The 16,166-nt window shown below is 39.5% G+C and overlaps 1 protein-coding gene across 1 annotated transcript; it reads left to right on the top strand.

Annotated features, from left to right (window-relative positions):
- Positions 1 to 1,769: 1,769 nt before the first annotated feature.
- LOC139736606 (uncharacterized) lies at positions 1,770 to 10,541 on the top strand (the record flags this gene model as incomplete). The annotated part of the gene is made up of 7 exons (XM_071647353.1): positions 1,770 to 1,954; positions 4,150 to 4,289; positions 4,963 to 5,092; positions 5,841 to 6,054; positions 6,938 to 7,004; positions 7,576 to 7,694; positions 8,825 to 10,541. Coding segments are annotated over 7 exons (2,394 nt in total), but the record flags the coding sequence as incomplete, so codon positions are not given.
- Between the last annotated feature and the right edge of the window lie 5,625 nt (positions 10,542 to 16,166).

The raw sequence follows: 16,166 nt of genomic DNA, 5'->3' as shown, positions 1-16,166 counted from the left end.
GGGTCCAAATGGAGGCCTGAATTGTACATTTTCATCTTCTTCCTGAAAACCTCATGATGGATTTTTGTCAAACTTGGCAGGTAGCATCCCTAGGTGGTCAGGATCTCAATTTATCAAACTGGGCACCATGCCCCACCCAGAGGGCCCCAGGGGGCCCCAATTCCCCCAAATTAAGGAATCTTGAAAAAATTGGGCCCTTATTGTACATTTTCATCTTCCACTTGAGAATGCCTCATCAAATTTTGGTAGAGCTGTGAATAATTTAGATTAGTGACTGCGTGAAAGGTGAACTTGCGATACTCAGGTGAGCGCTAGACCCGCGGGTCTCTTGTTTACTTTGAGCTCCTACATTTTGACACAGGGCAACAGTACAGAAAACAGTATAGAAGCTGGCAACATTGTAGAAGGACAGGCCCATGCAAAACACACTATGGTCCCCATGCAGAACATGGTTACATCCATGAAACTTGGACCAGTGCAATACAACCTTATGATTGGCTGGTTTTTTGTGTGTGTGTGTGTTGTTGTTGTTTTTTTTTTGGGGGGGGGGTTGGTTTTTTTTTTTTTTTTTTTTTTGGGGGGGGGGGATTAATGTTCTCTCAGATGCTACCAGGACACCCATTTTAACTGTTGTCTAACTGGCGTCTTTGAAAATAGGAGAAACCAGCTATTTCTTTTTTTTGGGGGGGGGGGGGGTGGAGAAAGTTTACGACCAAGTACTGTCATAGAGAACCTGTGTGATCTTGCAGACACAACAAAACCTTTGCCCCCTACTAGCAAAATGTGGGTGTTTACAAATTGCCATCAGCCAGAAGCGGATCTAGAGGGGGGTTGGGGGGGTTGCAACCCCCCCCCCCCCAAAAAAAAAAAAAAAAAAAAAAAAAAAAAAAAAATCCGGGGACCATTTTTTTTTTTTATCTTATCTTTTTTTTTAAACTTGTAATTTTATTTTTTTCTATTTGAGATTTGCCAGTATCAGTGACAAGCTGTTCATAATAAAAGTATTAGGCTGACAGTGCTTATTCCAAGGTCCCCAATTCTTTGTACAATGTATCTGTGTTGTCAACTGGCCTTACATTGCAGGAAAATGCAACTAAATTTTACAAATTTTCATGGGGGGGTTAATTTGGCAATGACCTCTATACCAAAAATAGTGGTGTTTTAGATACAAGAAAACGCCATTTTCACACACAGATTTTCAAAAATTCTCCCTTCTGTGGGAGGGGGGACACCCCCCTCCCACACCCTCCCCCCCTCGCTCGCTCCGCTCGCTCGGGCTCGGTCGCTACGGTCCCTTGCATACCGGCCCCAACCCCCCCCCCTTTATAAAAAGTAATAAAAGTAATAATAAAAGTCAGCCATCGAGCTATCTTATGAAAGAAAAAAAAATTATGGTACAGATAAAATTCTGTTTGAGTGCAGCACAACCCTATTTTCAGGTTAATATCAGATGCTTGTCCACAATAGCAATCTTGCCACTGACTTCTACATGTAAAATACATTTGATATTTGCTCCAAGAGACTTGTACTAATATCACAAACATTTACAGATTTATTTTGTACCAATTGAGAATTTCTTGCCCCTGCGTTCTCTGAATGTTCTAACCAAGTTTCGACATCAGTTGGACTCTAGAATACATAATTTATCATCATTTGAAGTTTAGATGTGCATGTTAGGAACATGAAATAGAATAGTTATCAAACATCATCACAGCTCTTCATATCTTGAGTAATATCAAAATTATTTTTGTTATGGTATCTCCTTATCCCTAGGTGGTGATGACAGACGTGTCCTGCTGTGGAATATCAACAAAGCATTAGACTCCCGCTATGAGCCCAACAGCATGAAGGGTGAACACCACTCCAACATCTTCTGCATGGCTTTTGACAATGAAAATGGGAAGATATTCTCTGGTGGCAATGATGATCAAGTGTTGGTCCATGATACAAGGCGGTAAGTGTACAATGTTTAGTGGTAACTGCAAGGATTTTGTTTGTTTGTTTGTTTGTTTATCGTTTTTGTCTCGCCCACCGGAGGGGAAGGCGAGACTAAGGGATCCAAATGGTGTCCGTCCGTTGTCCGTCACAAATGTTAAAGTTTACCTGCAAGACTCTTATGATGCATAACTTGGCAACTGTTACAGCAATGGCAGCCACACTTGGGCGATAGAAGCACTAGGGGTATCTTCATGTTATGGTGTTGTCGGAGGTCATGTGATGATGTCAAAGGTCATTTGAGGTCATATATTAAAGAGTAAAAGACTCATTTCTATGTTAACGTTTACCTGCAAGACTCTCTTTTGACAAATAACTTCACATAAGTTGCTTGGATTACAACCTAACTTGGGTCATAGATGCACTGGGGGTACCTTCATGTTACGGTGCCGTTGGAGGTCACAGGATAAGGTCAAACGTCATTTTAGGTCATATGTTAAAGTTTACTTTCAAGACTCTCTTATCACACGTAACTCGACGCATGTTGCTACAATGGCAATCAAACTTGGGTGATGGATGCACTGGGGGTACCGTCATGTTATGGTGCCGTAAGAGGTCACATGATAAGGTCAAAGGTCATTTGAGGTCATACATTAAAGTTTACTTGCAAGACTATCTTATCACACATAACTCAGCACATGTTGCTACAATGGCAATCAAACTTGGGTGATGGTAGATGTCTCTTGGGAAGTTGAAGGTTACCACAAGGCCAAAGGTCACAGACAGGGGTCAACGAACTTTTGGGGCCCCAGTGTTAAGTTTTTAGGGCGCATTTCGTTTATGGCTCATAACTTTTGATCCCTTTGTCTGTTTGTGACCAAACTTGGATGGAAGATGTCCCTTGGGGAGGTGAAGGTCGTCACAAGGTCAAAGGTCACAGACAGGGGTCAACAAACTTTTAGGGCCCAATGTTATGTTTTTAGGGCGCGTTTTGATTGTGGCTCATAACTTTTGATCCCTATGTCCGTTTGTGACCAAATGTGGATGGTAGATGTCCCTTTGGGAGTTAAAGGTCATCACAAGGTCAAAGGTCACAGAAAGGGGTCAACAAATTTTTAGGGCCCAATGTTAAGTTTTTATGGCGCGTTTCGATTATGGCTCATTACTTTTGATCCCTTTGTCCGTTTGTGACCACACTTGGATGGTAAATGTCCCTTGGGGTGTTGAAGGTCACCACAAGGTCAAAGGTCATAAGCAGGTCAATTAACTTCTGAGAATTATAAAAAATATTAATTCCTTGTACGCGAATGGGCGAGACACAATTCGGCACTTGCCTTGTTTGTTTTTTTATTGACTTACAAGTGTACTCTAAGTATAGGATTGATTGCATGAACACATTTTCTATTCATCAGAACATCCTCTCTGTGGCTATTTTGCCTTGTTGTTTTTAATGGGAAACACAATATCAACAGAGCCAGCTAACCCTGCTTTTATATGAGTATGATGTCATCGGAGGTAAATTACTCCATTACGTGCCCTGACACATATACATACACTACAGTTGCAGGGCCGGCGCAGTGTTTTCAAAAGTGTGGGGGCCCACTTCCGGGTTTCATGAGCTAACAAGCAAAAAAAAAAGAAAAAAAAAGGGCCTCGACTCAGTTCATCTCTCCCCGTGCACTTCCGGGTTTCTTCAGCTGACAAGCAAAAAAAAAAGAAAAGAAAAAGGTCCTCAGATCATTCTCTCCCCTCCCATTTCCGTGTGTTATCAAAAAAAGGTCTTCACAGAAAACACATAACCTTACCGCCGCCATACTTCAAGATCTCTATCTATTTCTATTTGAGTGCCACTTACGTACTTCCAGGTTGAAAAAAGTGTGGGGGCCCAAAGTGATGACACCTTATGTATTCCTTTGTATGAGTTGTACTCTTGCTATGCTTGTTCATCGGCATTCATTTAATTCCTCAAAACTTGACCGAATGGTTAGTTAGCCAGCCCACTTGAGAATAGCAATGTACCTCATTTCAACAGAAAGATCATGGCAACACAATAGGGATTAAGGGGATTAAGTAATCTTTATTCATTTGCAGTTAGTTTCTACATGTTGATAGCTGCGCCTTCCAGCGAAGAAAGTGTTCAGTCAGATGTCTTGATCAGTTAATGAAATAGACAAAGGATTAATTGAAGTGTGCTTTTGTGGTTTGTTTTTGCAGGGGTGATGCCATAGATGTTTTCCTACATGAGGATGCAGTGTACGGGCTGGCAGTAGATCCACGGAATGATAACATCTATGCCAGTGCCTGTGCTGATGGGCGGATACAGCTGTGGGACATCCGTGCTCCAAGTCACCAAGGTGTGTTCAGGCAGCAAAGCCAGATTTTTTTATTTGACTTGCCAGCAATCATCAGCTCACTGATCCAAAGATAAGATATAGATTGGAATGGAAGATCCTTATAGCTCATTGAATGGACTATGTCTATCAAGATAGTGATGTCGAGGAAGGGTGATATCACACTTTAGCCTCATATGCTAAAGACAGGATATGATTCATGGATATTTTGATTAAATGCGGTTATAGTATTAGTAATCATAGCGTTGGTGATTGTAGAAGTCATGATGCAGTCATCACAAATTAAGAAAAAAATAAGTCAACAAATAAGCAATGATTCAAACATGTTTGTGTGTTTCAGGAACATCTGTTGGGAAATGGATTCTATTATTACAATTGACATTGAGTCCATCATGTGGTTGGGTGAATTGACATGTTGTAGGAAGATGCCTTCCTGAGTCTGATGTGCGGAAAGGTCACAGCAGCGAACCAAATAAGGAGAAAGAACTTGAGATCCTTTTTAGGAAAAAAAGGAAAGACTTTTCTGTCTTCCAATCTTTTGTGGTCAGTCTACTTCTTAGAGAAACATCTTTTGACAGGAATTTAATGCCTGAAACAAACATGTACATTTGTAATTTCTTATGATGGATAGGGTTTTACACCATTACTTGTTTCTTTCCCTGTTTCTTTGTGACAGAGCCATTTGTCTTAGCCAACTATGTGACTGCATTTCATGCTGTGGTATACCACCCACAAGAGCCAAGGTTTCTAGCTACTGCAAATGCCAAAGAAGGAATTGCTCTCTGGGATGTGAGAGCTCCAAGAAGGTGAGTAGAACATTGAGTTTGTTTTATGTACACCAATGTCATTTCTATTTTGCTTCAAAAAGGATTCAATTTTAGAAAGGTGCTCGATTAAACATGGTTCATAGAGGTAGATTAATATTTGCATTATACCCGTGCAATGTTGTGTTTATTCCATGGGAGAGTAATGAGTCTTAACATGTGAGATCAATACTGTAAGGCTTTACACTTGATATTCTGAAGTGTTTTAATTGTAGAACATATATTGCAAATTAAATGTGTAAAACAATTACAAAATCATTGCTTTCCATAACAGAAATGTGAATTATAACATCACAGAGGTGGAAAATGTAATTTAGTTCTCTTGAATGTGGATAATAAGGATTTGACTTATTTCTCATTCTGTTGCTGTAGTTCTCAATCATGTTGTAAACACTTATGATATTGCCATTCAAACATCAACGCAAGATTATAGCATAAACATATTTATGCCTTGATAATATATTTTGTATTTGAAGACCTGCTGTTAATGCTTTGGAGGTTGATTGTTCAGCTAATGTAATCTGTAACAAGCAGACAATAGTATGGAAAGAATTAAAGATAACATACCAGTTCTCTCACATTTATTTGCCAAAAAGTTCAGAGCAGAAATATGGCTGTTGCTTTACAAATGAAACTTTGGTGCAAGTTATTTGATTTTTTTCTCCCTTTAATATCACCATGATTTATGTAGTCATCTGTCTTTCTTCTTTCTGTAACCAAATTTTCTCAGCTGCTTGATGAAGTATGGAAGTGCCTACACCCAGATGAATGCCATGAGCGTGCGCTTTAATCAGCTGGGGACTCAGCTCCTGGCCCTCAGGCGCCGACTGCCAGCCGTACTCTATGACATCCACAGCCCTGTCCCTGCGGTGGAGTTCAACCACGAGGGTTACTACAACTCCTGCACAATGAAGAGCTGCTGCTTTGGTGGAGACAGAGATCAGGTAGTAACCTTTTACAAGTTCATGTCATTCTTTCCTTCATTTTTTTATTTTTTATTTCACCTGAATCATTTCATAGAAATACCAGCAACTATAGCAACAGCATAATAGCATTTTAAGTCATGATGTGATTGGATAACAATGAGTCCAGCATACAGTGGGGCCAATTATGATATATTGGAGTGTAATATGCTTGCTATTTATGGTATGATATTTAATGGTCTACATAAATACTGGTCTGTGATTTGTCATAATGTAAACATGTGGCTAATGCAGCGAGGATCAAGATCATTACATTGCGAGCAATGACACTGCACCATGTAATATAATTCAAGACATTGACTGGCTGCTGATGGGGCTAGAATGAAGTGATTGTATTTATGTAGACCATAATATATTTCCCTGTCTGTCGTTGTAGTGTAACTCTTGACAGTTCCTTGGGAGTTATATTTTCCCCTCGACGCAATATTTTCCCACTGCTCTGCTACCTTTGGAAAAATATTTAATCTCTCTTTACTATTCATCATTAAGATTTTCATAGGGTAGAATACAAAATGTATTGGTTTTTTAGCCTTTTGTCGTTCGTGTACAATTAATTGTCTCAGTGGCAGGATCTTCAAAAGCATCTTTATTGTTTTATTTTATTGCTGATTCTTGACCACACAAAATATGGAAGTTCCTGTTTTTCTTTTATATTGGTAAAACTTTTTAATTGATTTGGATTTCTGAAGGTGTAATGAATTTAGCCAGTTCCATCTAATCTTTGTCCAATATAAGATATGTAGTGAAATATCAAATGTGATGACAAGATGATAATTTCTGCAGGAAAATATCCCTAGGACTTAATGGAATAACGTCAGCTGTCTTCTTTTGCTTTTTTTCCTAGTATGTTTTGTCCGGCTCCGATGACTTCAACCTGTACATTTGGAGAGTTCCAGATCCAAGTGAAGAAAGTAAGTTCATAAGTTTCATGTGAATGCGAAGGTATCTGCCCAATGTTATCAATGCATTGAGCACTTTGGAGAAATGATTTTTGTAGTCTGAAAGTAATCATTTGTTGTGTATGACTTTGATTTACTTATTTGAATTGCTCAAGAAAGAAAAAAAAAATGTGATAGCACTATGATTCCAGGATGTCATTCATGATGATTTTTCATCCATGAACAACCATTTTCTGAAAAGAATTCAGAGGTCATTGCAGTACTTTACTCATTGCAATACTTTTCTATGGTCATCAATGAGTATCAAAACTTTGTATATCTCAACCTTAAAAAAAAAAAAAATCAGTTTTCAACTAGAATCTTTATATTAGTACAACTCAAATGATACTATCAATATTATAGTATTTTAGAGTGATATTTGATATGTCAAAAGAATAAACAAACTTTTGTGTGTGTGTGTGTGTGTGTGTGTGTGTGTGTGTGTGTACACATGAGGCTTGAGTTGACACATTAAGGAGACTAGTGAATGTAGATGAAGGGTATATGTCACAGAGATGTCATTGTTTATGTTATCTCCATGCAGTTCAACATGTGAATGAGGCCCATATGGTTCTGAGAGGTCACAGGCAGATTGTCAACCAAGTCAGGTTCAGTCCAGGGACCTTCCTCATTGCATCCTCGGGCGTTGAGAAAGTCATCAAGGTATTGTCAGTAGTGGACTTTATATTGATGACGATGATGGTTGTGATGATGTTGGTAAACACAGCCATAATGATAAGAATATTGATGATGATTATTGTAATGATGATGATAATAATAATCATATTTTTAATCATGAGGGTATGAAGATGATACTGTTTCATTGGATGCATGTCCTGTGACCATGTAAAAAAAAAAGAACATGTACACATTATCTATAATGAGTATCAACTGAAGTGTCTGCTAGTATTAGGTTGCATCACAAGGAACATTGCAGGGCATTGCTATTCATACGTTACGTACCTCAAATGTCAACGGTTACTGAACTGTAACGAGACATGTTTGGGCTGTAACTCCATCTTGGAATGGCCAGTTGTGCAGTCCGAAGGTAGTAAGATTTCGTAGGGAGGGTAAAAGTGAATCTACAGTCATCTACATGACCATGAGAGTGATGAATGGTTCAAGAAAATCGGAGATCAATGCACATTTTGCAACAAATGTAATTTCCAGCCAAAAACTTCAGTTAGGAATGTCTAGTGGTGACGTACATTGATGGACAGCACAGAAATAAGATGACAGTTATTTGCATACTGTATGTGATGATGGTAGGAAGTCAAGACCAAGGGTCACTCTACTTAGGTCAAAAGTGTAATTTTCTTCTCCAGACCTCCACCAAGAAGTATACTGTAGTCATATTACTTGGCAAGTAGATTAGAAATGAATGATTGATTAGTTGCATGAAATGACGAGGGGAGAGGATATAGGCTTGAACTAAAGACCACTAAAATTAAGCTAAAATGCCTTTTCTGGCAATATATTCCATAAGGTTAATTCATACAGAAAGCATTAGAGGTCACTTTCTGGTCTGTCGTTAAGATCAGTGAATTTCATAAAATTGTAGATGTGGGCCATGTTTACATGGCAGATATTGTGATTGCATGAGCAGTGGAGCCATCCGAGTCGAGTGTGCGGCAGTCAGATTACTCTCTTTGAACTTTGCCATATATAATGGAGATTGTAAGAGCAATTGATGGATAATGGGGCATCAAGATTCACAGAGCACTAAATTTACTATTTTAGAAATAGGCACATATTAATTGTACTCTCCTCTCTGTCTTGCTTATTCGCTGTAGTTGTGGAGTGCCATCAAGATGCCAGGGATGTCGGATGGAAATGAATCTCCAAGGAAGATGTACACTCGCCAGCAGTACTTTAACCTCATGATCAGCTCTGGTTCGGCTTTATCACATGACTACTCTGACAAATCAAAGGAAGAAGACCCGAGGATGCTAGCCTTCTTTGATTCCTTCATCCAGAGGGAAGTCGATCACAGCTTTAGCAGTGATTCGTCTGACGACAGTGCTCTCAGCCCCGATAGCCTGTACCTGCATTTCGTGCGTGATCATAGTGACGCCAACAGCTCTGATGCGGATGGTCCAGTGATGCCATCCTTGCTACCCCCAGAACTGGGCATGGAGAGTGACAGTGACAGCGATCTCTTCCGCCAGGGGAGCTCACAAGGGGCAGTAAACAAAGCGATGCCAAAGAGCCAGGTGGAGGAGAGGCTGATGAGTGCTGGCAGTGATGCAACAGGATGCAGTGCAGGTGGAAAGGGTGATCATCTCAAGAAGAGTAAGGCCAGTGCCTCAGATGCTCAGGACAGATGTAGCACAAGTCAAACTAGCCATGTTTCAGATGGCAGCAGCCGAAGAGAGAGGGGGAGAACGAGGAGCAGAAGTACTACAGACTCCTCCAGCAGTAGTGATGAGTCAGAGGACTTTCTGGTGATGAGGTATCGGAGTCGCTTGCTGCGGCGCATCATGCGACAAAAGAGCAAGAAGGGAAAAGACCTGGGCGTGAGGGGAAAGTCTGCAGGCACTGTGCATTCGCAAGCAGAGAAGGACAGGTTGGCCAGCATACAGCAAAGGCTCGCATTCAGTCGTGTCATGAAAGAGCGCATCACTGAAGGGAGTGAGAGCGATTCAAGCCTTTCAGAAGACAATGAGCAATTCCTCGCTCTCGTTGGACAGCTGCGGCAGAGAACAGATTCAGCCCGGCAAAGGGCTGCTTCCTTGAGACGACACAGAATAATGGCATTGGAGGACGTCTCCAGCTCTTTTATTTCTCCTGTGTCTGGGCCATATTCTCCCCCTTCTTCTAGGAGTACTCAAAGAGATTCCTCTACAAACTCTAGTACAGCGATGGGGAGACTAGCTTCTGTAGCTTCAAGTCACTCCTCACCATCAAACTCACCAAGACATGTGCAGAATGGGTTCCCTGAAATAACCATTGACTCGACAAATTCAGCTGTCCAAAACCGTACATCGGGTGCAGGGAGCCATGCGCAGAGAACTGCTGGCCAGGTGCAAACAGCTGGCACTAAAAGCAAAGCTAAGAGCAAAATCAAGCACCCCGATCCCAAGGGACACCAAGGTTATCCCAGTACATCGAATGGAAGCAGAAGCCAGCCTGTGAGAATGTCTGCAGCCTGTTGCAGCACTGATAGCGGCAAAGGGAAGCATGATGCCGAGAGTACTGCGTCAAACAGTACCAAAGACGGGGCTGCAAGCAAAAATGGTTTCAAAAAGTTCAAAGTTAATAGTTCCGGCAAAAAGCGACATTATCGCAGCACGAACTGCTACTCGAGGCATAACGATAGTGACAGTGACTAGGAGGTGATGTGGAAGTGCTGAGCAATATAAAACAGAAGTGCCATGTGTGAAAATCTTAAGTAGTATTGCCAAAGGCTTGTTGACGCTATATCAATATTTCATGAGTCTCAACATATATGTGCATTTTCCTGGTTTCGCCAAGCGACCAATGCTTCCAATAATGTGAAAAATGCCTGACAATATAAAGTACCGAATGAGAAGTGTGAGAAGCAGTTACTTGTGTTCAATTTCAAAGCATTCAAGAATTCATCTTGTCCCCCCCCCCCCCATGACTTGTCTAATCAAAGTGATTTAAAAGAATACAAAGAGAAAAAATGAGCAAAACTAAATCACTGATAAATACAAAGAGAAAAAAAAATGAGCAAAACTAAATCAAATATGCAGAACCATTAAGAAGAATTTATTTTTATTTATGAATACAATGCCATGTGAGATGATTCCTTTACATTACAACTTTTTTTTTAAATTCCATTCAGTGTACCAACAAGAATAGATTCCGCTTCAATCAGCTAATGTTGAACAACAGACTTAACCAGAGAAGCAAACCTAACTTGGAGCGACATTAAATTACAAGTAGGAAGCATTCACTCGTAGCCACTGGTGATCATGACTAACTTGCTAGGACATGTTAACAAATCCAAGGATATGAGAGTTCAGAATTTAATCTGATTTCTTTTTTCTCTACTCTGCCCAAAACCCACTTTTCAGACTTTTAGGTACTTCAAATGATTTGAAATGTTTACATTTCAATGCACTTCAGACTTTTTTTTCGTAACTGTCCGGTTTTTTCCAAGTACTCTGGAATACACCCCTGCAAATTAGAAGGAGCAAAAATTCAGGACAAAAACTCTATAGCTCAGAGCAGATCCTGCATTTTCACCGTATAAACTACGACTAGTTAATGTCCAGTTTATAAAAGCTCCATGATTTATCACCGCCATGTGTATATGCTTACTATATCCTGATGTAAGTGAAAATCTACTTTATGCAGTTGTATGTTTATATTTCAAGAGTATGGACCCTCTGTTTAAATCTACTCATCCACAGGTATGTGTGTATGTGTGGTAAAATGAGATTTGATAATGCACATGACATGTCTTTTTTCCAGTAGCTAATAGATCATAAGTTAACAATGTACCTGATTCTCTGATGAAAAAAATGAATACATTTTCACAATTGTAGACTGAGTAAACACAAATGTCACAGTTGTGTCAAAGCACTTTTTCGCATACATTTGTGGGCAAAGTGATTGCATGCATCTGATTCAATCGTCACCTTATTTCAAAGCTATCCATGGTGTATTATGAATGTGCATCATTCATATGTCTACCTGAAGTTTGTGTACCTTGGTATTTGCATTTTGTAAATTAGTTTCTTTTATATGAATCTCATTTACTTGAATCAGTGGACAAATCAAAATCTGTTTTGACATTTAACATGCCATAAACACTCTGTAGAGGCAAAGCTGTTCAAAACTTTGCGCAAGCTGCACTTCAAAATATGGTGTCTCAGTGTGAAAGTGGCATTTCTTCATTTCAGGAAAATAGAACACCTCCATAGTTAGTGTCAAGGTTTAACACTGACGCCGTGGCATCATGGCATCAAATCATTGAATACATTGTTTTATGGTGTCTCCCACCCTTCAAGTTTGACAGAGTCACATCTGGATATGCACTACAAGTGACAGGCTGGGAGAGGGAAATTTCATGCTTAGTATTGAATCGGATACTAATTGTTTGTCAACGCACAATTTCAAGTGAATGCTTGCTGTCAAATTGTTCAATGACAGTGCTTAAAATTGAGAGGAAGGGGATTATTACTTTGATGTAGACATCTAGAGGTAACTGTGATGTTTCTCAAAAAGTCATCCATTGTTAATTTTCCTTTTTATATGTGCATGATAAGTCAAATTCATGAAGGGTGCTGCAAAATCATGGAGTGGATTAACTTCAACATCAATCACCCTGCAGGGTAGATAATTTATAAGCTGTACGTCTGTAGGGATCGAGGAAGCTTTGGGGAATAGAGTACCGAAGTGATGATGCCACAGTCTTTGGTTTGATCTGAGTTGGAACCAGGTGCACACTTTCACACTCGTTTGAGACTGGTTTAGAGTACATGCTGGTTGTCACGATAACTAGAAGCTTGTTTTTGTTGTTTTTTGTTGTTGAAGTTATGCCATTTGAAATGGTATTATGGTAATTGTTGTAGTTTGCTAACAGGACACCTTCGTGGGTTTCACTTGGACTGAATTTCTTTGCAACTCCCTCACCCCATGTCTTCTCTGTTGGTAGTTTACTTCCTCCTACCTAGGATTATAGGGGGCATTTCATGAAGCATTTTTGTCAGATTTTTTTTTTCTGACAAATTGTTAAATGCTACTGAAATCTTTGCATCTGGTTGGGCAAGCACTGTGACACCCAGAGACAAGACTGCAATTGAATGGCAACTCTTAAATGGGACCTTCAGGCAAAGGAAGACTTTTGTTTGTTTATTTTTCCTTTGAAAACATGGGCCAGTGAAATATCTATGGCATGCCTGTGATTTCTGTGAAGAGAAAAACCAAGAAATATTTAATGATGCTTACTGAGTTTTTCGAGTACCATTGGATTATCAATTCTGTGCACGACGTTTGTGTGTTTGTGCATTTTAACCCACTGAGGACGAGCTGATTTTGCTATAATGCGCATTTCCCATAGACACCTTCCCCGAGTATACTTGGGGAAAATTCAGCGGAAATAAGGCACAATGAATGGCGTATCTGTAGGGTTAGACAAAGTCCTTGCCTGGGTGGTACCCTTAAGACTGCACAATCTACGGTTTATCAGGCAGATTTTAGGAAGTAGCTGCTGAGGTCAGGAAAATTTACCTCTCCATTATTGGCCTGATTTTGTCATAACTGAGGCATTGATACCAGACACTAGTAGTGTGTAAATCAAAGTGTGGCCCAAGTCTTTTGTTGATTAACTATGGCATATGAATTACACGAACGTAAAAGACATACACCTATATTGAATAGATTTTGTTGCACATACATCTGTCAGGTTACTGCTTAAGTACTTGATTTGCAGGTAAGCACTGTACTAAATCAGTATCAAGATGATGTAATTGTGTGGAGATACATGGCTTTCATAAAATACCACCATCCATACTAACAGTGCTGATTTTTTTTCCCCCTTTCTTTCTTTTTTTTTTCGGGGGGGGGGGGGGAGGGGGGGGGGCTTGTTTGATTTTTGTATTTTGGTTGTTGTTTTTATGGAAGGCGTCTATTCATGTTCATGGCTTTTGTAGATTTTGAAAAACTTCATCTTAATTCCACTGCCAATTTACACTGTACCTACACATGTATGCCTTCTGCCTGTATTAACTATGCTACAATTGTGTATGTGTTCTGTAAACATGCAGTTGAAAGGTAAAGGTATTTCTAAGCTTCGCACTGATTCCTCAGCCTTTTTTATGTTTTTCTCTATGTTCTCTCTCTCTCTCTCTTTTTCTTTCAGAAGTCCTTTTATTCATGTGTCAGTGATGTTACTGTTTTGTAATGTTGCAATTGTGCAGGAAGCAATTGCTAATATCGACACACATTCACACTTTTGGCTTGTTGTTCATTTCACACAGTGCTGACAGCAAGGATTATTTCTAAGGCATTGCGTTATCATAAGTTATTAGCCTTGTGATATTCAAACTGCAGAATATAATGGAAAAAAGGTAAAATGTTCTTCTAAGACACTGTTAAAAGTCATTTTTGAAATATTTTGTCTTGTCTAACTTCTGATTGGTATCATATAACTCAGCTTTGAAAAGGGGTCATTACATAAGATTTAAATGATAACTATAATGTTACTGCAGTCATGGTCATTTTCTCCAAGTGCAAGAACTAAACCAGAAATTACCAGAAAAACAATAATAAAACAAAACTCCAAGCAGGGAAGCTGGTAAGCCCAAGAGTGTCTTCACAATAGCCATGTCAAATGATCATGTCCCAGTTGCTGCAGCCTTGTTTTCTTTTGTTTGGTTACTCCATGTCAACATACAGCATACACACAAGAATGTGTCCGAGTATTCCGACTTTAAGCATGAAGGTATCAGTGTCACAAATCGCACCCAACTGATAATGTTGCTTAACCTGTTTTGAAGGGCCATTGTGTACTATTTCTTCTTGTAAGATACTCTACATAGTATTTGGTACTGTAAGGGTCTAAATTTCATGAATGTTACTTGCTCCCATACGATGATTTTTGCATAAACATGTATTAGTATTTTAGTTTAAGGGCTGCCAGTACATTTACTGCTTTGTGTTGTATAAATGACTGCTTGTAGCCCCACACTGAAATAGACGGTAAATTTTGTCTCGCATGCAGTACGCCAAGCCACTAAGCTGCTCTCCCTCCCAAGTGTACGTTTGTGCTTCCAGGCCTGCATATCTCAGCATTTTTTTTTTCTTCAGTGTTATGCTGAAGCATGCATTGTTTTACTATCTTGCCATCATACACACACACATACGCATGCACACACACTCACACTCATACAAATGCAGTTGCATTATATGGCACGTATGGACAATTTTTAAATGGTGTCCGTAATGTACATCTGTAAAAATTCTACTACAATGTAGGCCTACTGCTGAATCCTCTCTGAAGCAGTGAAGTGATAATTGTGGAAATATTTGATGTATACACAGATCATCTTTTATTTTGTACCCAATAGTGTTTTAATGGTATGGATTCTAGCCTGGCCAATTCAGCATTACTTAGGCATTTGTATCCTCTGGTATTTTTGCATACTTTTCTTCTTGATTTCATGATGTACACATATAGTAGTTCTTGATTTTAGACATGATTTGGCCTCAGGCAAGTAGTGATCAAATTGAAAATTTGCTCTTAATGAATAGCTTTTGTATGTGATAGAAATGAGAAAAGGTGTTAATTCTTCTAAAAAATTGCTGAGAAGCACTCGCGTAGAACATCGCATTATTGGAAAAGTTGGAAGGTGTTTGAGAAGACTTGTTAACCTTTATGAATTTAACTTTTTTTTTCTCTCTCTCCCTCTGTATGGACAACAAAAATATTTATTTGCTTATCTTACACATTTTTTTTTTAGAGTTGCTTATCAAAAATATATTTGTTGAGGTTTTAACTCACATGGCATTCCATACTTCAATTAAAGGAAGATATAACTGTGGGTTCAGATGAAGGAGTCCCTCCCCTTCCCCCATCCCCGCCAGCGTGAGGGCCAAAGGCTGACAGGCTTCATCACCAAGTTATGTCAGGCTACTTCCGAGTTGTTTGAATGGGTACTCCATGGGAAGCGGAAATTATTAATGTGATTTGACCTCCCAGTGTGCACCATGATCATGTAGGCGTGAGTTCTACAGTGTACTCTGATGGCAGAAGTACTGTAATGCACCAATTTTACAAAGCAAAATGTTTTTACCACCACCAAGTGTTGGAAGAGCACTTCATACAAACAGCTATGTGTACTGTTATTGGCACTGCTCCTCGGCTGCGTAAGGAGTATGTCTTACAGGTTTGCTATGTCGCACAGGTTTGCTCTGTTGTGTAGATATTTTCATTGTGTGAAATGAACTTCTCACTTTTTCTCACCATGATGCTCTTGTGCTTAGCAGAAATCATTGCCACCTTCTTAATCCAGCATCAATAAATCTGGGCTTCTGTATGTACTGTGACTTTTTTTGATAATGAGTTTGATTACTTGTACAAAATTGCTATGATGCCTTCAAGATAGTGTGCACACTGTGATTGTTGTTGCCATCTGTTGTGTGTGTGTGCGTGTGCGTGTGTGT

This window comes from Diadema antillarum, unplaced genomic scaffold (assembly GCF_040938485.1).
Source record: "Diadema antillarum isolate AM-2024a unplaced genomic scaffold, OU_Dant_1.0 seq00000657_RagTag, whole genome shotgun sequence".
Lineage (NCBI taxonomy): Eukaryota > Metazoa > Echinodermata > Echinoidea > Diadematoida > Diadematidae > Diadema > Diadema antillarum.
This window is presented reverse-complemented; position numbering and strand designations above follow the sequence as displayed.